Source organism: Furipterus horrens, unplaced genomic scaffold, assembly GCF_987537825.1.
Source record: "Furipterus horrens unplaced genomic scaffold, mFurHor1.1.pri manual_scaffold_8, whole genome shotgun sequence".
NCBI lineage: Eukaryota > Metazoa > Chordata > Mammalia > Chiroptera > Furipteridae > Furipterus > Furipterus horrens.
In genome coordinates, this window is record NW_028327178.1 from 31,922,758 (window position 1) to 31,949,809 (window position 27,052).

Consider the following 27,052-nt stretch of genomic DNA (forward strand, 5'->3'; position numbering starts at 1 on the left):
TCTGTGTTAACCAAGATTTCTATATGCTGGCAGGTAGGGTGTGGCGTTCAAGGCGGCGTCCCAGTGCTGGGGGTATTTGGGAGTGGCAAGGCAAGAAGGTGCCTGCAAACCTAGAGATAGCATCAGCTCTGGTATATGACATTCATTTAGGAATACTTTAAAATAATTTCCTAAAGTTTAGGTTAAACAGTACATCTGGAGATTTTAAAATGTTAATATTGGAGAGTGCATACAAAATAATTTCTTTCATTTAAAATCCCCAATTTACAAACACCTTCAATTTCATCCAGATGGATAAATTAAGACCTCTACTGACCACAGTATGTCTGCGTTTCCTTTTGACTCACTTGATTACCAACTTTTCAGGCTAATACTAATGGCATAACATTTTAGAACCAGTTTTCATTTTATAGATACTTTAATGGGGCTCTCAAAATCAATCCCATGTTTGAAGTGAGATATCTTCAAACAACAGCGAGACTTTTAACATGTTAGCCTTCTTACTGGGCTGTGTTAGATGTTAAGGAGTCTTTCCATTTGCATCTTTTCCTGCATCTGCACTGTTTACCACTCTGAAGTGCTTCAATTCCTGTTGATCTCTCTTGCTCCCCACAAACCAAAAAAAAAAAAAAAAAAAGAAGGGGGAAATTCCTAGCATTGCAAAAATTGTTAGGGGTGGTGAAAATGATTTGTATTAGCTCAGTTACTTAGTTGTCTTCTGCCATTTACCAATACTGGGATTCTTTTAAACATATGTTTAATTATGCCCATCTTATAAAATCTACTTTGGGAATTATATCATTATTTATTATATATTATAAATAGTATGTACTTGTGTAACAATAGAAAATTGTAACGATGGGAGATTGCAACCCACCCCATTATTCTTTTGACATTGTTAAGTGCTGACTCTTGACTAATACGGGCAGCTTGTCGATGAACAGAATGTTTGTATTAAGAATCCTAGGAACTAGTTTCAAAAGATACAGACCTTCAAGCATCCCAGCTCCTGGAGATTTGCTGACCTTCAACCTTGGATCCAGGATGACAGGAAGCCAGGATGACGTGAATCCAGGATGAGTAAACCAGGATGACCACATCAGACCATCACTTGCTTTATCAGAATGGACTGTTCTCCTCTGCACATTGAAAAATTTTCAACCCCCTTCTTTGATCTCTTTGTTCTATTCCCTTATTCATCCTTATAAAAACCTGTCTCCACTGAGATGGGAGACGGGCTTTGAGACATAAGTTCCCCATCTTCCAGGTGGCCGGCATCTGAATGAACCCCTCGCCTTTCCATCAGCACCTGCCTCTGAATACTGGCTTTCTTAGCAGCAGGCAACTGGACCTGCTTTCAGTTACAGTTTTTGGCGACTTCTATTGGGACGATGTTAACTCCGGTAAAGCACAGAGGACCTGGGCCAGGGGTTCCCAGCTGCTTGTGGTGGGCTGACCCCATGGCGGGGATTACAGGGGTTTCCCAGCAGCTGCCAGAGTTCTTTATCTCAGGAACTCTCCCTGCTCTCCCTCAAGGCATCAGTGCCTTTAAACACTTCGCTGGTGAAAGCAGATGGGTTGTTGGTGGGCTGACGAGCCCAGTCTGGTTCAGTCTTTGGTTTGCACAACCAGGAGGCCCTGCCCTGCCACTTGGGTTCTTTGAATTGTTAGTTTTGTTTCTTGGTCCCTCTGTGGGAGACAGGCAGTCTGTTTCTGTTTGAGAGCTCTCCTCTGTCTGAAATGAAACTCTGGTTCTGTTTTTTTTTTCTTTTTGCTTGCCTTATCTTTTAGGAACTTGGTCTTGATCTCTTTGTTCTGTTCCCCTCCCTCCTTATAAAAATGTCTGCCTCCACTGAGATGGGGACATAGGGTTTGAGATGTGAGTCCCCCATCTTCCAGGTAGCTGGCGCCTGAATAAACCACTTTCCTTTACATCAGCACCTGCATCTTGAGTATTGGCTTTTGTAGCAGCCAGACCGGACCTGCTTTCAGTTACAACTGGGCTCAGTTAATCTCTCATTTTGCCAAAAGGGGTCTTCTTCAAAAGAAATTAAAATAAGAGTTTTCCTTTATAGCACAACACACTGTCCCTTAAATTATATGAATTCCACCTGAAACTTATGTTGACATATTGGCATTCTACCTTTTCAGATTTTCTAGTGTTAAAGAGAATAATGTGTCATGTGAGTCCTTTACCAGAAAGCCTTATTTTTTCTTGATGAGATTGACATATTCATCTTTTTAAAATGAAAATGAGTACAGTAATTTCTATTATTATTTTGCATTAGTGAAAAAAGCTTAGACAAATAAAATGAATGAGAACTAGTTTGCATTAAATCCATAATCTTAAGGAAGTCAAAGTTTTAGTAGATACAGATCAGTGCATTAGCAGTAATCTTTTTAAAAGGAGATCCTGGCTGTTCACAGTGAGATACAGCTAGATCCCAGAGCACCGTCTGATGACTTCATACATGGAAGCCCATGCACATTCTTGGGCCCTGTTGTAATTCCCTTGGCAGTTGGTATTCCATATATGGCACTTGAGGTGACTTGTGGTTAATCATATTTTTCATTTAACTGGAATCTGATCTTACTAATAGTTTGTTAGAAGGGAATTTAGTAGCACTGAAAATACAGAGGTAAATCTTGCAATTTACCTTTGAGGTGAAAAGAATTTGAAAGGTAATATTTTCATTTTGCAGAAGGCAGTGTCCATAGGAAAAATTTTGAATTTAGAATTTCTTAACTATTACACTCAGTCAAGACAGTGTCTTTATTTTTAAGTCATTCCATAAATTTCAGTTACTTAAGCTCCTTTTTCCTTTATTAAAAGAGTGTCATTTTAGAAAGCCTACCTTGTATAGTCACTATAAAATTGAACAACAGTTAAAAAAAAAAAAAAAAAAAAAAAGGTAAAACAATCTCAAATAAGCCCTTTGGTTTTCACCCTCCTTTTGGCATTAGACTTTTTTATCAGGATTTAATGATTTGTATGATAAGCTTTCTATCATACAATTAATAAAATTTGAGTAGTACTATAACATGAACCAAAACAATTTTCCAGACTACCGTAGATAGCAGTTCTTAAAAAAATCTTAATTTGATTATTTTGATTTAAAGTTGCTTGCAGCTCTAGGCTTTGTAAATCAGATGCTTAAAGTTTCTCCAAAGGGTTTCCCATTAAAAGAGATATTTTGTAACTCAAATAGTCAACCCATAATTCACTAATCTGTAAAAGAGCTTTTTTGTATGTTCCAGTTTTTATTGGGCACTCTTATATAAAAGTTATTTAAAAATATCTTTAAAGGGCATTAGTTCATCATTGCTAATCTAATCATGCCTTTACATTTTTTACTTTCAATAAGGCATTCAATCCCTACAAATATAATATCAAATCACTTAGTTTCAAGAAGCATGACATAACTGAAATCTATTCATGAATGTCATCCCTTTAAAATTATATTAATGAATTTTATATTTTTCTTTAAAAAATATTTTTTAAATTTATTTTTAGAGAGAGGGGAAGGGAAGGAGAAAAAAAGGGAGAGAAACATCAGTGTGCAAGAAAACCATCAATTGGTTGCCTCTGGTATGTGTCCAAACCAGGCACCATCCACAACCGAAGCAGGTGCCCTGACTGGGAATCCAGCCAGTGACCTTTCCCTTTGTAGGACAACATTCAACCAACTGAGCCACATCAGTCAGGGCTAATTTTATATTCTTTCTACTGATGTACTATACAGCAATGATAATGAACTGCTATATACTCAGCATGGATAAATTTCACAAACATAATTTGAGCAAATAAATCTATAGTTATATGCAATAAGCATAACACTGCATATGTTTCAAAGCCCAAAACTGGCCAAATAAACCTGTATCTTCTTCAGGGAAGGAAGGAAATATAATTGAGGAGAGGCCTTGCAAATAATAGTAATGTTTTATTTCATATTCTTGAAGATGAAACTCTAGGTTTCATTTTATTATTTCTTAAAATGCCTACTTATGCTATATATAGTCTTTTGTGTTTCTGTTTTAGTAAGAAAATTAAAAAAAGAAAAAGGGACAAGGAATAGAGAAGATGAATGAAACCAAAAGCTCTTCTTTAAAAGTAGAGACAAATCTTGCTATGACTGGAGCAAGTCAAAAATAGAGAAGGCACAGATTAAAAAAATATTAAGACTAAAAAGGAGGCATAGTTATCAAGAGGACAAATGTTTTAAAAATAGATACTAAAATTAACAAATTATCCCAACTAATTTGAAAACACAGATGGGCAATTTCCAACAAAATACAAATTATCAACATTGACTCAAGGAGGAATACAAAATCTAAACAGACTTAGAACTATTAAAGACATTGAATTGAAAGCCAAATACACACCTTCACTCACATCCATCAGGCCCAGACCTGTGAGAGGCGAATTCTTCCATAATTATGTGAAACAGATAATTTATAGCTTATAAAAATTGTTTCAAAGAACAGAAAAAAGTTAACTCATTTTTTGAAGATTGAAGGAAGTTGAAAAGTAGTAGCTTGATCTCAGTTATGGACATATTTATGAAATACTAAAATAAATAGCAGCCAATGAAACCAATAATGAATTTAAAAAATCACATCCTACAAAGTTTATCACAGGAGTGAAAAGATGGTTTCACTTAAGATGATCTATTAATGTATTTTAACATACTAATATATGCCACATAGTAATATATTCAGAGAGAAAGAACATATTTATTTCAAAATAAGTAGCTAACTATATTTATTGTTATAAAAATTCTGAGCAAACTAGGAATACAAGGGAATGAACTTTTTTAATATAATGAAGTCTACCTAAAAATGAATGAATGTATAAATGAAATAGAAAAAGAAAGACTCAAGATTAATGGTGAAATGCTAAAAAAATTCTCCTTAAATATAGAAATAAACCAACAATGGTCACTATGGCTGTTTTTATTAAGCATTCTACTGGAGTCACAACCACATAACTAAGATAAAAGTCTAATTGCCATTTTGCCTGCTATAGGATTAGCTACATGGGAGATTCACTACTATCTTGACAAACTACTAGAGCTAATAAAAGTAAGCAAGTTTTCTGGATTAAAAAAATGAAAAAGGATTTTCGTCAGCTGAAGAAAAAATATGTAAAAGAGTAGAAGGTTAAAAAAAAAAAAGAAAAAACAAAACATATGACAGAGATTAGGGTTCCCATACAGATACCATGTTTTATAATAAAAACATATTCATTAAAACCATATAGTACTGATAAACATATGTATTGATGAAATAGTGCAAAGAGCCCAGAAATAAAATCTGTATTTGTAGGGCATTGCATACAATTTATGCTGCATTATCATTTGTGAAGAGAGGAAAATGCATTCAGTGCTGGTAAAAAAAGATATAATCAGGTAGTTACAGTGAATCACACATGAAGTACTACATTCCAGGTGGGGAAAAGATTTAAAACATCAGCATGAGAGAGAAACATCAATCAGTTGCCTCCCATACACACCCCAACAGGAGATGGAACCCGAAACCTAGGTATGTGCACTGACCTGGAATTGAATCAACCTTTTGGGGCATGGGATACCAAGTGAGCCACCCAGCCAGGGCTGTTGCTTGTTTATTTTAAAGTGCAGCTGAGTGATGTATCTATTTGTTTATTTATTTATTTTTTAATTAAAAAACAATTTAAGCTGTTCCTTAGCTGGTAGAGTAAAAAAAAAACAGGGCAAAGTGGGGAGAGAGATCAGAATTCCACTTCGTATGATTGCAGTCTTCAGACTGAGACCCAGACCTGAAGGAAAGGAAAAAAAGGTGGAAGTAACTTTACAATTTTTAGATAAGATCAGGTTCCTTGCAGTAATCGCATATAAAATGCATTCCAGATGAGTAAGAGATTTAAAAAACTTTACAGTTACAAATATGGGATAATATATTTTTGACAAAGTAGAGGAGGAATTATTAATATACAAAAGTATAAGCCAGAAGAAATGATTGATAAAATTGACTATTTTCAAATGGAAGCACTGTTTATCAAAAGATGCTACAAATAAAAAATACAAGTAGTTTTTAAAAGATAAACAATATGGAAATCATTAAAAGAGAGGAATAGACAATTTACAGAAGATAAATGGCAAATAAACACAAGGAAAAATGCTCAATCTCAGGATAGATTAAGAAAATTCAAAATAAAACAACAGCCATAAGATTGGCAAAAGTTTTAATGTCTGGTTAGAATTAATTAGAGTAGAGGATTTGTGAAATAGAGCAATCTAATAATCTGGAGGTATAAATATAAATTGATGTTAGTACTTTGGAGAACAGCTTGACGAGAGTTACTGAGATTGGAGATGCTCATCATATGTTCCTACTGCATGTACCATATCTTGTGCCTGCAAGACTCTTCATTGCAATATCACTTAAAACAGAAAAAAATGGAAAACAAAAAGATAATTAAATTACCATTCTAGGGGAATAATCCAAATAAACTCTGATATATTCTTGGAAAAATCATAAACATATTGTTGAGTGAAAAAAAGCAAGATGCAAAAGGATGCACATGCACATCTGCCAGAAAGTATCCAGCATGTAATATGAAAAATAGAGGCATTTATTGAACAAGATACAAAGTACAAGAAACATTGTACATAGGACAATGACAACTCAGTCCCCTTCAAAGTAGGCACCTGGGGACCTCACACAGTTCTCCCAATTGACATCAGCTGCTCTGTCGTATTTTCCTGAATCTCATTGATGGTCTGAAATCTCCCTTTCAAAAGTGATTTTAGTTTTGGGAAAAGCCAGAAGTGGCAGGGTGCCAAATCAAGGCTGTAAGGGTGTTGAGTCACCTGGGTGATTTGAGGTTTCACCAAAACCTCAGAAGGAGACATGATACATGGGTGGGTGATAGCTACAGCCGTTTTCATTGTATTGCATCTCTCAACTGGCAAACATTGAGGTAGCACTCCTTATTAATTGTTTGGCTCGGACAACATCTTCCCAGTCAAAAAGCACAGTTAACGTTGTCTTGATCTTGCTGCCACTTTGCTGCACCTTCTTTGGGCATGCAGAACCAGGCAGTTTCCACTGGGACTGATCATAGACATAGATCCACAATTCATCCCTGCTTATGGCCTTCTTGAGGAAATCTGGATCATTGGTAGCAGTTTGCACCAAGTCATTAACAACTGTGGCACGATGTTCCTTCTGCTCTGTTGGCAGAGCTGTGGAACAAATTTTGCTACAACATGTTCCATGCCAAGATCTTGCATCAAAATCTCGGCCACGGTAGTTTTATTCTCTCACTGTCAGTCGCCAGTCTTTGCTGATTGCAACCTGTATGTGTTCAACATTTTCAGGTGTTCAGCTTGTTGCAGGCCTTTCAGAATGTAGATCAGTTTCAACAGATTCTTGACTATCTTTGAAGCATTTGTACCACACTTTTATTTGTGTTGCACTCATTGCATCATCCCCGAAAGTCTTCGGAATCATCCAAATAGTTTCTGGGGAAGAATGTTCAAGCTTAATGCAAAATTTGATGCAGATTCATTGCTCTACTCAGTCATTTTGAACGTGATGTCTACACAGTACACATGCTCACACAACGGCATCTACTACCCCCACTGACTAGTACAGTGAAGTCGTCATTGTTCATACATGCACATTTCAGTCTACTCTCCTTGGCTGCCAGGTTACACTGATGTCATGCAAAACTTTCTTGTTATATTAACAATTACTGAACTTTTTCTGGACATGCTTTTTTATGGGCATGTGCATATATAATGCATATATGATAAAAGTATAAAAACTTACAAAGGAAATTTAAATATCAACTTAGAAGAAACTATTCCCTAGAGAAGAAATGGAGTAGAGTGTAGGCTTCTAACCACATCTGTAAATTTGAATTTAAAAATGAAAGCAGAAACTATAAAATTAAAATTTTTGAAAGTCTTGATGGGTTCATGAGCTTATAGTATATTTTATTTAAATATTTCATAAGTAAGTTAAAACATTTTAAACAGTTGTGATTATTTGAACATTGTTTTCTTTTGATAGTGAAAAATATCCATTATAGAGTGAAAATATATTTGGTCAAATGTGTGTATTATTGAGCAAGACCATTTTTCACCCCTAGAGAACAACTATATTCTTAGAAACAATGATCAATTGAGCATATAAATATGGTTGAATTTTTTTTAAGGGTAAATAGCTTATTACTTAATTGTCAGTTAGCAATCTGATTATGACTGTCTGAAATGACTTTTTGGTTTATATTTAAATTAGTATTATTACCTGTTGATTATTTATATTTTTTAGTTTTTTCCTCTTACCTTAACTAATTCAAGCAAAGGGAAGGTAGATCTTACAGAAACACAGTAACATTAAGAGCACATATTAGTATAAAAATTTTGATTATATATATATGTACATATATATTACAGTTGTTACCATGACTTTAAAGCTTTCGATTTTGTGAAGAAATCTGTTTTATATTGGATTACATCAAAAATGAAATAGTTTCTTGTGGTTATTATTCAATTTTATTTTGATGACATTACATATGTGAATTTTAAATTTGAAAGAGCTTATCACTGCCAATTTGCAGAGGTGGGTGTGGAAAGAATCATTTTCATATCAATGACAATGTATCCTCTTTTGTTTTAAATACCATTATTAAGGTACAACTTACATCCCATAAAATTCACCTATGTTAAGAATATAATTGAATATTTTAGCAAATTTAGAGAATGTACAATCATCACCAAAATCTAATTTAAAAATTTTCCATCACCTTAAAACAAAAAACAAAAAAAACCCTTCATACCCTTTTACAGCCATTTCCCATTCCTACCACCAGCCCTAGGCAAGTAATATACTCTTTTTCTATATAATTGCCTTTTTTGGACATTTTATATAAATAATATCATGCACCATGTGCTACTTTGTATCTAGTTTCTTGCACTGAGCATAATATTTCTCAGGTTTATCCATGTTGTAGAAGCTATCAGTACTTTTTTTTTTTTTTTTTTTTAATCCCCACCCCAGGACATTTTTTCATTGCTTTTAGAGAGACAGAAAGGAAAAGAAGAAGGGAGTTAGAGAAACATCGATGTGAAGGAAAAGCATTGACTGGTTGCTGCAGGGATTGAACCTGCAACCTAGACATGTGCCCTGGAATCGAACCATAAACCTTTCAGTTATGGGATGACTCTCCAACCAATTTAGCTACACCAGCCATGGCAGTACATTGTTTCTTTTTATAGCATAATAATGTTCCAAATTATGACTGTATCACATTTTGTTGATCTGTTCATTAGTTGATGGACATATGAGTTCTTTCCACTTTTTGACCATTATAGAATTGCTGTTGTAAATGTTCATGTATAGTTTTTGTGTGGACACAGGTTTTAATTTATTTTGGGTAGGTGTCAAATTACTGGGTCATGTTAAGTTTATGTTTCCTTTCTTTTAAGAAACTGCCAAACTGTTAAAGTTGCTACACCATTTACATTTCCACCAGCAATGCACAAAGGTTCCAGCTTTTCCACATCTTCATCAAAACTTGTTATTTTCTGTCTTGTTTATGTTAGCCATCCTAGTAGGTCTATCACTGTGGTTTAGAGCTGCATTTTCCTAATGCCTAATGATATTGGGCATCTTTTCATCTGTTTATTGGCTATTTGTAGGTCTTCTTTAGGTAATGTTTATTTAATTTCTTTGCCCATTTTTGTTATTGTCTTTTTAATATTGAATTGTAGGATTTCTTTATATTTTTTGATAGAAATCCTTTATTGTTATATAATTTGAAAATGTTTCCTCGCCTTCTGTAGGTTTAATATTTTACTTTATGGCATTTTTTGAAGAGTAAAACTTTTTATTTTTAATTAAGTTCTATTTATCAATTTTTTGTTGCTGTTTATGCTTTTGGTGTTATATCTAAGAAATCATTGCCTAACCCAAAATCATGAAGATTTACTCTTCGGTTTTCTTCTAAATAGTTTTACTTCTTATATTTAGGTCTGTGATACATTCTGAGTTAATATCTATGTATGGTGTAAGGTAGTGGTCCAAATTCCTTTTTTAAAAAAATGAGGTTGTCAAATTGGCTCAGCACCATTTGTTGAGGACTGTTTTTTCCCTTGAACTTTCTTGAAGCTGTTGCCAAAACAGCTAACCATAAATGTAAGCATTTATTTCTGGGATTTCACTTCTATTTTGTCTATCTGTATTTTGTCCTCATGCCAGTATCAAACTGTCTTGGTTGTTTCTTTGCAGTAAGTTTTTTTTTTTTTGCAGTAAGTTTTGATATTAAAAAATCTTCTTTTTCAGGTTTATTTGGGTTTTTTGGTCCCTTGCATTTCCACAAGGGTTAATGGTCAATTGCTACAAAAAAAAGTGACTTGGGATTTTGATGGAGATTGCATTGAATCTGTAGATGTATTTTTGGAATATGTCTTATGATGCATGAAGATGGGATATCCATTTCAAGTGGCATTGTTTACTTGTGTTTCCAGATTTTTCATTACTGGTACCTGGGAATGCAACTGACTTTTGTATTTTGGTCCTGTATCCTGCAACACTGCTGAACTCTTTTGTTATTTTTGATTTTCTTTTGGTGGATTCGTAAGGATTTTCTATGTACAAAGTCTTATCATCTGCAAATAGAGATAATTTTACCTCTTCCCCCAATCTGCCTTTAATTTTATTTTTCACTGTAATTACCCTGGGTAGAAGCATCATACAATGTTGAATAGACGTGGTGAGAGTAGACATGACTGTCTTGTTCCTCAGGTCAGAGGAAACCAGTCCCTGATTAAGTGTGATGCTAGCCATTTTTTGTAGATGCCCTTGCTCACGTTGACCAAGTTCCCTTCTGTTCCTGGTTTGTTGAGCATTTTTAATTGTAAGTGCATGATTTTTTTGTCAATTGCTTGTTTTACATTTGTTGAGATGATTATGTAGTTTTGTTCTTTATTCTACTTAAAAAAACACTTTAGGTAAGTTTTACATACATAAAATTGTACATATTTAATGGTGAGTTTGGAGATAAGTAAATTAAGTCTGTTAAAAAGTATCCAGCCATGTAACATGAAAAAGAGACATTTATTGAAGAAGATACAAGAAACATTGTGACTTCTGGTCAAGATGGCGGCATAGGCAGACATGGCTCACCTAGTCACACAACCACATCAAAATTACAACTAAAATATGGAACAACCATCACTCAGAACCCTCAGAAACTGAGTTGAATGGAATTCTGACCACTATGAAATTAAAGAAACCACATCCATTTACGCTGGTAGGAGTGAAACAGATACAGAATGGGCTGGTCCCTCACCCACATGTGATGGATAAAAATTTGGAAGGGTTATATCAAGAGTGAGGAGTCCCAACCTCACACCAGGCCCCCCAGCCTAGGGTGCCATGCTTTCTGGCTACAAAAACTAGCAGAGATTGAATAAGGGGAAGAAACCGCTGGAGCCCCAAACAGTTCTCGGTAAAGAACCCACACACAGACTCACTTTCTCAGACTCACAACCTCTGAGCTTCAGCACTGGGTAGCAGCTTGAAAGGCACCAGTGGCATACTGAGAGAAACTGAAGTGTCTGGCATCAAGGTGAGCCGAGGCCATTGTCCCTTTTCTAAACCCTTCCCCTACAGAGCCTGCAAGTGGGTGCCATATCTGAGACAACTGTTTGACACGTTTGAGAGACTGCCCCACCCAACTTATAGGCCCACCCCAGCTGCTTTTCCATATGAATGGCTGGTCTTGGCTCATGCTTTACAACTTCCTAAATCCTCTCAAACAAGCAACAGCTGGCCTCAGTGAGCCCCAGGCCCGGCACTAACAGCAGCCAGCCTAGACTCATGCTTAGCTTTGCCTGGGAATCTCCAAGCCCAGCACAAGTAACACCCATCTCAGATTGCTTTATAGCTCAGGCAGGGTGGCCCCAGGCAAAACACAGGTGAGGGCTGACCTTGGCCTGCACCATGAGGGAAACCCCAGGGCCAGTGCACCCAGTGGACGGCTATAGACCATGTCAGAGCGCCACTACCCTGCCCCTGTACAGCTGATCCTCCATGGAGGTCAGAGGATGGTGGTAAGTCGTTACAGCCAATCCTTGTAGCTGACTGGCCTGATAAATCCCTCCCATTGATCTGCTAACAGCAACCAAGGCTCAACTACAAGAGGAGGGTGTACTCAGCCAAAAAGAAGAGTGCACCTTGAGTACCCAGCTTGGGTGATAGCAGAGCCCGCAGGACACCTACTATGTTAGGCCACACTGCCAAGACATGGAGTCAAAACAGCTGTACCTAATACATACAAACAAACATGGAGAAACATGGCCCAAGTGAAAAAACAGATCAAAACTCTAGAAAAAGAACTAAATGAAATGGAGATAATCTTTCAGAGGCAGAGTTCAAAATACTGGTTATAAGGATGCTCAAGGAACTTAGTGAGTACCTCAACAGCATAAAAAAGATCCAGTCAGAAACAAAGGTTACACTAATTGAAATGAAGAACAATGTTTAGGGAAACCAGAGTAGAGTGGATGAAGCCGAGAATCAAATCAATGATTTGGAACATAAGGAAGCAAAAAACAACCAATCAGAACAACAAGAAGAAGAAAGAATCCAAAAAAATGAAGATAGTATAAGCAGCCTCTGGGACAACTTTAAGAAGTCTAACATTCACATTGTAAGGGTGCCAGAGGAGAAGAGAAAGAACGAGAAATTGGAAGCCTATATGAAAGCACAGTGAAAGGAAACTTCCCTAATTTTGTGAAGGAAATAGGCATGCAAGTCTAGGAAGCACAGGGAGTCTCAAACAAGATGGATGCAAAAAAGCCCACTCTAAGACACATCATAATTAAAATGCCAAAGATTAATGATAAAGAGAGAATCTTAAAAGCAGCAAGACAAAAGAATTTAGTTACTTACAGGGGGATTCCCATAAGTCTGTCAATTGATTTCTCTCAAGAAACTTTGCAGGCTAGAAGGGATTGGCAAAAATATTCAAAGGTATGAAAAGCAGGGACCTACAGCCAAGATTTCTCTACCCAGCAAAGCTATCATCTAGAATCAAAGGTCAGATAAAGAGCTTCCCAGACAAGAAAAAAATAAAGGAGTTCATCCTCACCAAACCATTATTATATTAAATGTTAAAGGGATTTATTTAAGAAAAAGAAAATAAAACTATGAATAGTAAAATAGCAATGAAACATATCTATCAACAATCGAATCTAAAAAACAAACTAAGCAAACAAGAAGAACAGAGACAAAAATCATGAATATGGAGAGTGTGTTGATGATTGTCAGATGGTAGGGGGCTGTGGGGAAATGGGTGAAGAGGTGAGAGGATTAAGAAGTACAAGTAGGTAGTTACAGAATAGCCACGAGGATGTAAAGTACAGTATAGGAAACGGAGTAGCCAAAGAACTTATATATATGACCATGGACATGAATGATGATGGGGGCGCTGCCTGAGAGAGCAGGGGGTACTGGATGGAGAGGGACAAAGGGGGAAAATCAGGACAACTGTAATAGCAGAGTCAATAAAATATAATTAAAAAAAAAAACATTGTACATAGGACAATGACAACTCAGTCCCCTTCAAAGTAGGCACCTGGGGACCTCACACAGTTCTCCCAATTGACATCAGCTGCTCTGTCGTATTTTCCTGAGTCTCATTGATGGTCTGAAATCTCTTCTTTTTCAAAGGTGATTTTAGGTTTGGGAAAAGCCAGGAGTCTCAGGGCACCAAATCTGGGTTGTAGTGGGGCTGAGTCACCTGGGCGATGTTTCACCAAAAAGCTGCATGAGAGGTGATGCATGAGGGGAGCATTGTTGTGATGAAGCTGCAAATCACCAGTTGCCAATAGCTGTGGCCTTCTGAATCATCTGAATAGTTTCTGTGGAGGAATGTTCAAGCTTAATGTAAAATTTGATGCAGATTCATTGCTCTATCACTCCGTCACTTTGAGTGCAATGGCCGCACAGTACATATGCTCACTCAGTGGACATCTACAGCCCCACTGACTAGTATAGTGAATTTGTGGTTATTCATGCATGTGCATTCCAGTTCACTCTCCTCGTGCCAGGTTACATCAACATCACACAAACTGTTTTCATTATATCAACAATGGCTGGACATTTTCTGGACTGACCTTTTCGTAAATCTGTGAAGTTATCACTGCAGTCTGTGCCATAAAAATATCCATTACCTCCAAAAATTTCCTGCCATCCTCATTATTTATTATCATTTTAAGTATACAATACAGCATTGTTAACTCTGAGCACTATGCTATACAAATCTCTAGAACTTATTTATCTTGTGTAACTGAGACTTTGTTCTTTATTCTGTATTGTATTCATGTGAACTTTTTTTTTTATTCTAGGTCTTCAATTTTGCTTGTGAAGCCTGTGAAAAGGTGATATTTAATACACCTTCTAAACTAGAGGCAGACAAAATGGTTGGCAAAGGTGAGAAATTTCAAAAAGTGTTTTTAGAACAGAAACTTCACTTTCCTACATTGGAAAGTGAGGGTTATCCAATCTCTCCATTTTGGAATTAGTCTATTTGTAATTAGATATGATTCCATATAATTGAATTTCATATTTCTGTTCTTAATAAATTTATTTAATTCTGTGGTTGATTTTAGTGCTAATGTCCTAAGCAATGTTTTTGTAGTCGTTCATGTTTCGAGGGTTTAACAATTACATAAAGAATTACATGTAGAATATAACTCCTAATTGCTGCTGGGTTGTAGCACTAGAGAACTATAGATCAGGAGCTGAGAGAATCAGAGCAGGTTCTTATCAATGCAGTAGCTGCACTGAGAAACATAAGGATGAGTCACTCCATTCCAAATGGAATTTAGTCATTTGCACACTGAGAGGTTAAGGAACCTCAAACTTTCCCAACAGCAGGAAGTTATGCCCAGGCAGACTTTCCCTGTAGTACAGGGAATATTGGAGGAAAGCATCATGGTTTTTCTAAAAAAGGAATATAACTTGTCCCAGAGATACCAAATAGATTTTCAACAAAGTGTTTTTACCATTTCTGGGCATAGTGCCTCATTTAATTTTATTAAACAAGTGTCACTTATTCCTATGTGGAGAAAGAAAAGAAAGGTAAAGAGAGGTCAAGGGTGTTGCTGTAGGGAAATAGACCAGAGGTTATCATTCTCCTAAAAATGTGAAGATGAGAGAAATAGATCATCACTCCTAAAGGTGTTCACTTCTATTCAGCTGAACGTTTCGACCTGTGACAGATGATAATTAAAGTGAAAACACTATTTATAGATAACATGAATTTTTTGAGAGATTACTACTTGAGTATTAATTTATCAGTCTGGCTTCTGTTAAGGTAGATGACAGTTGAAGAATGGAATGATTTGATATTTTGATATAAATATAAAAACACTTAAATTGATATTTATATTTGCTTACCTTTTATTAGAGGGCAACATTCCCAGGGAGAGAAGACTCCAGGTGGGTTTTTGGTGGGAAGTTTTGAAAAACTAGGAACACAAAGAGAACTGTCGGGCTTGGGGGTGAAAGCAGGATGGGGTGGGGGTGGAGGGCCAGGTGAGGGTGGAACAGAGAAGTGCCTGTGTGTTACCAGAGAAACCCTGGTTCTTCTCACCAGTATGGTGAAGAATCATAGATCAGCGAGCTTATTTGTGTGTATGCAAAGTTTATTAGTGAATGGGAGAGCAAAAGCAAGGCTGCCAAAAGGTGACCAGCCTTCAGGTGGCCAGAGCCCAGGTGTCCAGAGAAGAGAGAGAGTGGCCAGAGACCAGGACACCGGGGGCCTCCCGTATGGCAAAAGGGCCAAGAGAGTGAGCCCTTCGTTCTGAGGACTTATGCAGTTGGCGGGATGGGGGTGAGGGAGTTATGTATTGATTTGACAGTAAAGATGATGGCAGCTTTCCCAGGGAGACGTCTCTACCCAAATGTAGGTATATTGTGGGGGTCTGTTGGCCCGAATCCTTATCTTGCCCTAGACTATTTGTTCATTTTGCATACATGATGGGAGGCAGGCAGTTAACCAAAGTTGTTTTAGGGGCTTTTCTTTGGGCACTGTAATCCCCTCCCCTTACACACACTTTCAAGGCTTCCCCGTTCCTGCACTGTCATAGTTTAGTTGTGTTGCTCAGAATGCCTGGCAGCCTTATGGATCCAAGCTCAGGATTACTGGGTCAGCAGGTGAGACATGTCTCCCTTTGCTTCAATGGTGAGGGTCCTCCTGCCTTTATTTCCCTTCTCGTACTCATTTGACTGTAACACATGGATTGAAGTTGAAGATAAGTTTGTCTTGACTGTTTTCCTACCTCATACACTACATTGCTGTTTGGGCTGAAGACAGGTGTATCTTAAAAGACTGAGACTATATTGTTAAGGAAACTTTTCTGTTTATTTATTCAGGTGTGTGTGTGTGGGCGGGTAGCTCAGCTTGGCCATGATTGCAATTTACACACCTCTTTTACAGGAACAGCATTGCCATAAGCCTTTCAGAAGCATATAAAGTTTTAAAGCATTCTACTTAATACAAATATGCAATCAAGAATCATTTTTTTAAACTGAAAGAAAATTATCTTAAAAAAAATACATGGAGAGACTGGTTAAGATATTTGGTAAATGCAAAATGATTTGTTTATTTCATTCTACTTAATGATTTTGAAGATGATTGTATAAATTATTTTAACTTTTTTTTTTTTTGCATGTATTTCTACTTTACAATATGGACATTTTTACTTGCAGTTAATTTGAAAGAGTGCCTTGGGTCTGCAGACCTCATCCGATCAAGTGACCCCGATTTCAGAGTTCTAGGTGATGGGTCCGTATTCACAGCCAATGCTGTTGTGTTAGTTGATGAGAAAAGATCATTCACCGTATGGCTTTCCGACACGAAGAAACAGACCCAGAAGGAGATTGTTGTGTTCCTGGAACATCAGAAGAAGGTATTAAAAGTACATTGATATTTTTAGGCATGTTTTTCTTTTCATTTAAATATTTTTTAAAAAGTTACCAAGAGGACCAAAGGATAAATAGAATCTTTTCCTCTCTTTTGCTCTTTTTTTTCTTACCTTGTGTTTACTCTCACCCCCTGCCCCTGCCCCACCTTCTTAGCACTGGCTGAAACTGGGATTTTCCTTTGTTAAATTTAAATTCCACTTCCTCTGTGAAGGCTTCTTCTACCCCTAAAGTCTTAAGTAATGGCTTTTGTGAGCCAGTGGCAGTTTGGTTACCCTTCTATTACAAGGTTCAGATTTTTTTTATTGGTGTTAACAATTTATGTAGTTATTCATTTGAAGGCATGAATTGACCTCCTTTTGGCTTATAGCCTTAGTAAGTAATACCTGAGCCAGCCACAGCCAACAGGTGTATGTTAAGTTAATGTTAAGAGCAGTGGTTTCCAGTGAATATGAGATTGACTTCAAGAATCCACAGTGGTCTGATGTTAAAATAGGTGGAAATCCTAGGGTATATAGGAATTAGAGTATATATGGCATGGTATTGACCATCACCTAGGGGATTATTCACTGAAGTTGTAGATTCCACATCATGAGAAACGCGTTATGAAAGTAGTTACAGAAATGAAAGGTTTAGACTGGATTACGACTAATCGATGTTAACTGCATTAATTTAAATAACTGCTTAGCACTTTAATGAGTGTTTAATAAAATTTATTAATTAATTCTTAGGAAATAAAATATCTTCTTTGCTATATACCATGAAATGAAAGTCCCATAGAACTTTTTGCAATGATGAAAATGTTTGAAAACCTGAACTCTCTGATACAGCAGCCCCGTATTAATGGCTGCTGAGCAGTTGGCATGTAGTTAGTGGAAGTGAAGGATGGGATTTTGTATTATATTTAATTCTAATTAACAAATTTAAATAGTCACAAATGGCTAGGGCTACCATATTGGGCCGTGTGGATGAAGTGTTAAGGCAATTATGAAGAACGTGCATTATCCTTAGTAAAGTCATTATTGAGTGCAAAAAAAAAAAAAAAAGAAGAAGAAGATGCTGATGAATGTACATTTCTTTGCTCTGGTTTGCCTAAGAATATGAGGGTTTAACAGAAAAAACAAAGAAGCGCTGTTTATAGATTGATCCAAAAAGGATCTATTCAGGACAGAACAAGAAGAACTAAGAGTAAGCACTGTGACAATTTTCCTAACCTGAAAGTATTTTCAGTGTTAGAAAGGTAAGCAGAAGGAAATTTTCTAGTTTATGAAACCTTTACAATCTGAATATACTCTTTCTTACCCTTCGATTGAAAAAGACCTTATTATCTGGTGTGTAACTTCAGCATGGAAATTCTTGAGACTGACCTTCCAGGGAGGCATTAGGTTTATGGGCTTTCCATTATCTTACAACAAAGTAGGCTGTGATCCTTTTGTTTACTTAATTTTATTTCTCTGAATTCAGGTATTGAGGAAAAGAAGCGCTAAAGAAACTGTTCTCAGGCGTTCCAAGAGGAGATGGGCACCTATTCCCTGTTCAATGCAAGAGAATTCCTTGGGCCCTTTCCCTTTGTTTCTTCAACAGGTAGGTTTTGCATTCCTTCTGATGGGGAATGTTTTAATTCCCAAAGTCTCTTTTATTCAAATTGTATAACTCTTTAAACATTAAAAAAAATTTTTGATTGAATACATTCATAAAGCCAAAAAGCATAAAAAAAAGCAAGTAAAATGAGAAAACCACTAAAAAACTAATAATAATGTGAGACTCTGTAGCTATTAAATCTTTGTTAGTTTATTCATTCACTTAGCAGCTAGATAGTGAACACCTGCTGTGTCCTGTATTAAGGCTAGAAATAAATTTACTCATGGCCCTTGTTTTCATGTAGTTTCTTAGCCTAGTGAGGGAGATGGAAGTAGGTTACTGATTACAATACTGAGCAACCAGTGCTGTGTTAAGTTCTGAGATGAAATGGAATAGAAAACAAGAAAAAACTTAGAGGAGAAGACCTCTGAGCTAGGTGAAGGATGGGAAAGTATTGTGCAGGTAATTGTGGAAGAAGAGGGAGGTACAGAGGTGAGAAGAGCTTTGGGTAGCTTAGTCTGGGACCCCAGGTTATGACGGCGGTGGAGCAGGGAGATGAGGCAGGGGATGCAGGTTGGGGTCAAACCATAATGGAACACGTGTATTCTTCTGGGAAGTTCAACTTTTTCCTAAAAACAAGGAGAAGTTTTTAAGTAGGGTGAGGTTTACTTTTCATAAAAATCTTAATGGAATGCAATTACTGAAGTAGGACTGTGGCTTGCCTTTTCCCTTTAAGTTTCTATTACTGTGGTTGCTGTTTTTTTGTATCAATGGCGTGACCTGTATGCTATTTATTTACATTTTTAATATCCTTTCAGGGTCTCTCGCACTTATTTTTTATTCTATCCATTGCTAGACATTTGTTTCTTCTTTTTGATCATTGTACTGTAAGCACTGATGAAGCATATTAAGAAATAATTGCTGATTACTAAAGTTATACTGATGAGAACATTGCTAAATGAGTCAGTCACCAGTTCTCAGCCCTCATTTTTTTGAAATATGTATTCATATTTGACATAGCTGACCTTTACCTTCTCCTGAAAATATTTTCTTCAGTTGGCTTCTAGGACACCATTCACCTAGTTTTCCATTCAGTATGTTTTGCTGGTTCTTCCCTGCTCTTCTTCCCACTCACCCTCACCCCCCACCAGCCCAGTCTCTAAATTTTGCTCTTTTGTATTTATATAGATTCTCTCGGTGATCTCATCCAATCTCATAGCTTATCTATCTCTTTTTTAAAAAGTATTTTATTTATTTATTTTTAGAGAGAGGGGAAGGGAGGGAGAAAGAGAAGGAGAGAAACATCAATATGTGGTTGCCTCTCCTGTGCCCCCAACTGGGGACCTGGCCTAGAACCCAGGCATGTGCCCTGACTGGGAATTGAACTGACAACATTTGGTTCATAGGCTGGTGCTCAGTCCACTGAGCCACACCAGCCAGGGCCCAATGTCATAGCTTTTAAGTACTATTTATACATTGGGGATTAAGACTTCATATATTGAGGATCTCCAGCCATGATGGAGGCCTAGACACACACACTGCATCTCCCTCCGAAACTAAGAGAGAATACAACTACCTAAAAACTAGAGACAACCAGAAGTTCCAGAAAATCGAGCTGCTCAGAAGTCCAACAAAGATATAAAGAAGAAATATCATCCAGATAGGAGGGGTGGAGCTGGGGTGGAGAGGATGCAGTGTGGTGGTGGCAGCAGTGGCAGCAGCAGCAGGCCGATAGAAAGCACAGTCACACGTTTTAAAAAGTCCAGAGGGATACCTGGGGAGCATTCCCAGCACTAGACCAGACTGTACAGCTTATGGTCCCAGTGCTGGGGAAAATAGAGCCTCATTGCTTCTGACTGAAACTGCCAGTTTATCAGCAGAGTCCACTTGTTTAAAGGGTCCTCATGGTCCTAGAACATCCACAGACCCACCCACTCTGGGAGCGACGGCCAGGGCAACAACTAGAGAGGCGCTAGTCCCATATGAAAGTGGGAGAAGTGCCTGGAAAAGGGGCAAGTGCTGAGCAAGCGGCATTGTTCTCTCTCAGACCCCTCCCCCACATACAGCACCATAACTTGGTGAAATGGGTCACCCTATACTGATGAATACCTAAGGCTCTGCCCCTTACAATGTAACAGGTGCAACAGCTCTACCTAAGACACAGAAGCAAACAAACACAGGAGCTTGTCAAGTTGAGGGGACATAAAAGTATAGCCCAAAATGGGGAACAGATCAAGGTTCCAGTGTGAGAACTAAGTGATGAGGAGATAGCCAACCTAACAAATGAGGAGACAGCCAACCTAACAGATGCAGAGTTTAAAACACTGGTGTTAAAGATGCTCACAGACTTGACAGATATGCTTAAGTATGGCAAATGCATAAGGGAAGAAGTGAAGGCTATGCTAAATGAAACTAAGGAAAATCCACACAAAACCAGTGGTGAAGGGAAGGAAACCAGGGTTCAAATCAATGATTTGGGACATAAGGAAGAAAAAAACAGTCAACCAGTACAGAATGAGGAAACAAGAATTGGAAAAAAAAGAGGAGAAGCTTAGGAAACTCCAGGACAGCTTTAAACGTGCCATTATCCAAACCATAGGGGTGCCAGAAGGAGAAGAGGAAGAACAAGAAATTGAAAGCTTATGTGAGAAAATAATAAAAGAAAACTCACCAAATTTGGCGAAGGAAATAGATATACAAGTCCAGGGAGCACAGAGAGTCCCAAACAAGCTAGACCCAAAGAGGACCACATCAAAACACATCATAATTAAAATGCCAAAGGTTCAAGATAAAAAAAAATCTTAAAAGCAGCAAGAGAAAAGCAGGGAGTTTCCTACAAAGGGGTGCCTATAAGACGTATAGCTGATTTCTCAAAAGAAACTTTGCAGGCAAGAAAGAACTGGCAAGAAGTATTCAAGGTGATGAAAAACAAGGACCTACAACCAAGGTTATGCTATCCACCAAAGTTCTCATTTAGAACTGAAGAGCAGATAAAGTGCTTTCCAGATGAGGTAAAATTTAAGGAACTCATCATCACCAAGCCATTATTATATGAAATGTCAAAGGGACTTACTTAAGAAAAAGAAGATCAAAATTATGAACACTGAAATGACAACAAACTCACAACTATGAACAACTGAATCTAAAAAATAAAAACAAAATCCAACTAAGCAAACCAGAATAGGAACAGAATCATATGTATGGGGATCATTTGGAGGGTTATCAGCTGAGAGGGGGAAAGAGGAGAAGTGGAGAAATGATGCAGGGATTAAGAAGCATAATTGGTTGATACAGAATAGACATAGGGAAGTTACGATTAATATAAGAAAGGGTGAAGCCAAAGATCTTATATGCACTACCCATGGACATGAACTAAGGGGAGTGGGATTGCTGGAGGGAAGAGGGGTACTGGGCAGAAGGGAGCAAAGGAGAAAAAATTGTGATACAGTAAAAACAAAATCAATAAAATAAACTTTAAAAAATTAAAAAAAAAAAAAAGGACTTCATATGTCAATCCCAAAGTGGCTATTTGATATTTCCACTTGAAAATACTAAGACATTTCAGACTTAACATATGGAAATCAAATGAATTTTCTCCTAAAAACATTTTCCCATCTCAATTAATAGCAACTCCATCCTTTCAGTTGTTGAGGCATTGGAGTCTGTCGAGTAAGTTTTTAGTTGTCGAGAGCATATGTCTTTAAATAATTAACAGACTGGAATTTACTACAGTGTATTAAACAGTTTATAGAATTGTTGGGAAGACAAAAGAAACAAACTTGAGGTTGAATTTTCAGGAATGAACCTCAAGCTATACCACAGATCCAACCACCAAGGGGCATGCTGCTTTCTCCATGATGGTGAAGGCACTAATTCTCGAGCCACAGTGCTACTGCCATGGTCAAGGAATTACCATGGTCAGGAAGCTGTTTCTCCAAATGCAGTTCTAGCACCACTTCTTAACTTCTCCAGTCAGGAAAAAGCTTAATCCACTCCCTGTGTCTCACTATTCACAAAGCCTGTGAAAAACTACTGGCAATTCTGCTGCTGCAGTAAAGAAAAGGAAAGAAAGCATGTAAACAATGATGCCAGCAAAAAACAGCTCAGATCAGACATCTACCGCACTTATGGATTCCCAAATCATGCGAGCACACCTGATCGTCTGTATTTAAATCCAGAGCTCTGGTTTCAAGAGACTCTGGAAAATGGAATGTTTTTGGTTGAATCTTTCTAACAACTACACTGAGAAAACATGGTAGAAGCAGGATTGAATAGATATTGATCCCCAATTTAACATATCCATCAGTTGTTTTCAGTCAAACATTTAGTTCCTATATTATTATATGATATTGGTATGGCTGCATTTTCCAAGATCTCAAATTATAATGGCTTAAGCATGACAGATTTATTCCTCTCATGTAAATATGTGATCTAAAAGAGAGTGTAATTTGAGTAAACACCCAGGACCCAGGCTTCTCTATTTTTTAGCTAGGCCATCCCTGCACGTTCAAGATGCTTCATCACTGTGTCCACATGAAAAAACATACTCTTCCACCTTCAAGACCACAGTCTGGACCTTGCACATATTATTTTTGTTACGTTCCATTGACCTGTCCTTCCCGTGTGGCCATACCTAATTGCAAGGGAGTCAGATAAATGTCTTTAGGGCAACCCTGTGTTGAGCCATAAATTCTAATACTAACAAAGATTTTTGTGAGAACATTATTTTTTATTAAATTTATTGGAATGATTGATTAATAAAATTATATGAGTTTCAGATGTACAATTCTATAATACATCTTCTGTATATTATATTGTGTGTTCACACCCAAGTCAAGTCTCCTTTCATCACCGTTTATCCCCTTTTTACCCTCTTCTATCTCCCCCAAGCCTCCTTCCCCTCTGGTAATAAGCATACTGTTGTCTATGTCTATGAGAATTTTTTCTTAATCCCTCCACCTGTTTCACCCAGTCCTCCAACCCCTCTCCCCTCTCACAGTTGTCAGTCTGTTCTCTGTATCTATGAGTCTGTTTCTATTTTATTTGTTAGTTTATTTTGTTCATCAGGTTCCACATGTAAGTGAAATCTAATGAACAGCATTTGTCTTTCTCTGACTGGCTTACTTAGCATAATACTCTCCAGGTCCATCCATGCTGTTGCAGAATGTTAAGATTTTCTTCCTTTTTTGCAGCCAGGTTAACATTCTATTGTGTACATGTACCATAGCTTTTTTATCCACTCATCTACTCAGTAGACATTAAGGGATACTAGCATCCTCTGAGATAGTGTCATCCTGAGCTTCTGCCTCTGCACAACACATCCAACCCATTGGCAAATCCTGTTGGCTGTATCTTCAAATTATTAATATATCCAGAATCTAACCGCTTGTTACCACCTGTTACCACCTCTACTGCTACTATGCTAGTCTAACAAACTACCACTCTCCCCTGAATTATTGCAGTTACTTTCTAAAGGGTCTTCTTGTTTCTTCCCTTACCCATCCATTTAAGTCCAGTTTTTAACAAAACATCAAGTATTATCCCTTTAAAATATAAGTCAGGTAATGTTACTTTTGTCTAAATTATCTCTTCATCTGACTCCATGGGAAAGCCAACATCCTTGGAATCGCTTACCCATGTGGCCCCTATTACAGCGTTCCACTTCATCTCCTACTCCTTTCCCCCAGCTTTCAACCATGGTGGCCTTCTTGCTGCTCCATGAACCCTACCCTGTCCCTCTGTACTTCCTGTTTCTTCCACCAAGAAGAGACTTCCTGTTCATTTTCATAGCTCATTCTTTTAGTTTTTGTCAGTTCCCCTCCAAAGGAACGTTCCAATTAGCATTCCCTTCACCATATGTGAGAGTCCCTGTTAGCCTCGCTTTTACCAACAATGGGTATTACTGCTCTTTCTTTCTTTGCCAGAGCACTAAATATAAAATTATGTCTATTGTTTGTAATTAGATTTGGGGGGGGGGGGTACTGTTTTCATTAAATTTGAGCAGTTTTAAAAAAATCTTTGGCCAGATGTTTGTTACGGCTTTGTGGGTTGACGAAATGACCCAGGATTATTTTATTGAAGTTATCTCTTTAAAATAAAAATGTAAACACATGAGCCGCATTTCTAAAAATTAGCATTTTAACAGAATTTAATTTTAATTTTTTTTCATATATATGTTATTTTTTTTCTTTTAGGTTCAGTCTGATGCAGCACAGAACTATACCATCTTCTATTCAATAAGTGGACGTGGAGTTGACCAAGAACCTGTAAATTTGTTTTTCATAGAGAAAAACACTGGAAATCTGTATTGTACTCGGCCTGTGGATCGTGAAGAATATGATGTTTTTGATGTAGGAGTTTTATTGATATACATGACTTTAAATCATTAAACCATGTGTCTTCTGATATTCCATCTACTCCTTCCTGTCTGCTTGCACCCTCTTGTAGGATATCTTAAAGTTAAAGAAAATAGATTACGCAATATTTTTAAATACTTTCTGCTTGTTATCTTAACTTCTATTGCTGCCTGAAATGAAGCAAAGAGCTTTAATTGTATTAGAATGTGAATTCCAGTAAGTTTCCAGGAGTTGTTTTCGCTCATGAGATACCCTTCACTCTCTCTGGTCAGGGTATACTCTCCTCTCTCCAGGACATAGCCACAGTCTTCCCTCTTCTGTTCTACTTCTTTTGTCTTCCATCTACTTGTATGATCTCTCACCATGTCTGAGAACTAGATAAGGAAGCAAAAGTGGGAGACCAAATCCAAATGGGATAATAAGCCAGCATTCTGATATGGACGAGCTTACAGTCAATGAAGAGTAACTCAGAACAATTTTTGGTGTAATATGGTAAATGCTGTGGGGTCACGTAGTGCGGGGACAATGATTCCCTGTAGGAAAAAGGAATTCTCTTTCTAGAAGAAGAAAGAGATCTGAGTAAATAAATGTGACTGATGTCCACCACTTGACATTTCTTAGTTTTGGTTAGAAAAGTATCACCTCAGTGTTGTAATCATATGTTGAATGGAAATACATTCTTTTTAACAGTACAATACCTTTAATTATTTAGCAATATAAAAATTGGTGAATGAATTTTGTTAGAAAAATCCTTAAAGTATGTGATCTCTGAGGTAAAACAATAAAAAGGCTTGACATTTTCAAGAATGGAAATCATGGCTTTATTTAGATGACGTAATAGTGATTTTTTCCACTGCAGTGAGTTTAACTGTTTTCTCCAGTATAACTTTCTGATTATGGAGAGAATAAGGACTGTAATCCTCGTCTGTATGTTCACTTTTAATTTCTCAGTCTCATCTACAGAGTTATCCATGACGTCACTGTACTCTGAAGCTTTATTTGACGTGTAGACATATCTACCATACTGAATATTCTTTACTGTACTTAAAGTGTTTCTCTATGTGATCTTTTGATGATTAAAAAAGCACTGAATAGAAATTAAGTTGTTTGTTATTGGAAAGATTTGTAAGGAAGGTAGTAGATAAAGCACAGTCTTCTCTCTTGCTAGAATCTTACATCAGTGCGCTATTGAACTTGCTTCGTCCTGTTTTTCAGTTGATTGCCTATGCGACAACTGCAGACGGGTATTCAGCAGACTTACCTCTTCCGCTGCCCATCAGAGTGGAGGATGAGAATGACAACCACCCTATTTTTACAGAACAAGCTTATAATTTTGAAGTTCCAGAAGGCAGTAGACTTGGTAAGACAAGATTTTTTTTTTTCTTGAACTTTTTTGTGCACATTTTCTTAAGCCATTTGAATATTTTTAAAATGAAATGCATGTTGCTTTTCTTTGCACTTACTTTTTTTGGTGTTTATCTTTTTTAAAACTAGTTTTAAATCTACTGAAAAGTGTTCTTTACATAGTAAGGATATTAACTTGTCACATTGCAAATATTTTCTTAGTCTATTGTTGCTTTTCAGTTTTACCAAAGCTTCTTTTTGTGGTAAAGTAGTTCATTCATTGAGTTAAATCTATTCATATTAGACTTAGAATGATTTATTTTCTTCAGACTTTATGGTAAGATAGCTTTTTTTGAGGTACTGAGTTTTTAATATTCAAGGACGATCATTCTGAGATGATGTTGGACCCATATGTATTTATAGAATATATTAAATCCTACCAAAGTCAAACAATGTGTAACTTAGAGGATATTATAGTAGTTTGTGGTGTTGTCAATATGATAACAATTATAAAGGTAGGTAACAGTTATTAAAGGTTTGTGTACCATATTTGGTTTATTTCATGTTATCATTATGTGGGTTTATCAATACACTCATCTCCAAGCAAAAGACATGCAGGGTAGAATGTGCAAAAAAACTAAAACCAATATAGATTTTTTATTATGTTTTATTTGGGGAGGTGTTGAATGACATACACTAATGATACAATTTTTTAAAGCTCTTATTTCTATTGTTTCTTCTCTTAAAACTACTACCTTACTACTTCCAATTTAGAATGAATACTGGAA

The 27,052-nt window shown here is 36.9% G+C and overlaps 1 protein-coding gene across 2 annotated transcripts in view; it reads left to right on the forward strand.

Moving 5' to 3' along the window:
* DSC3 (desmocollin 3) overlaps positions 1-27,052 on the forward strand; it is a 52,339-nt gene that overhangs the window by 1,646 nt on the left and 23,641 nt on the right. For both annotated transcript variants that reach the window (XM_090285685.1, XM_090285684.1), the window contains exons 2-6: positions 14,403-14,487; positions 16,771-16,970; positions 18,448-18,567; positions 24,759-24,914; positions 26,136-26,280. In XM_090285685.1, coding sequence (XP_090141811.1) covers positions 14,403-14,487; positions 16,771-16,970; positions 18,448-18,567; positions 24,759-24,914; positions 26,136-26,280 — 706 coding nt within the window. The remainder of the gene's footprint in view (positions 1-14,402; positions 14,488-16,770; positions 16,971-18,447; positions 18,568-24,758; positions 24,915-26,135; positions 26,281-27,052) is intronic.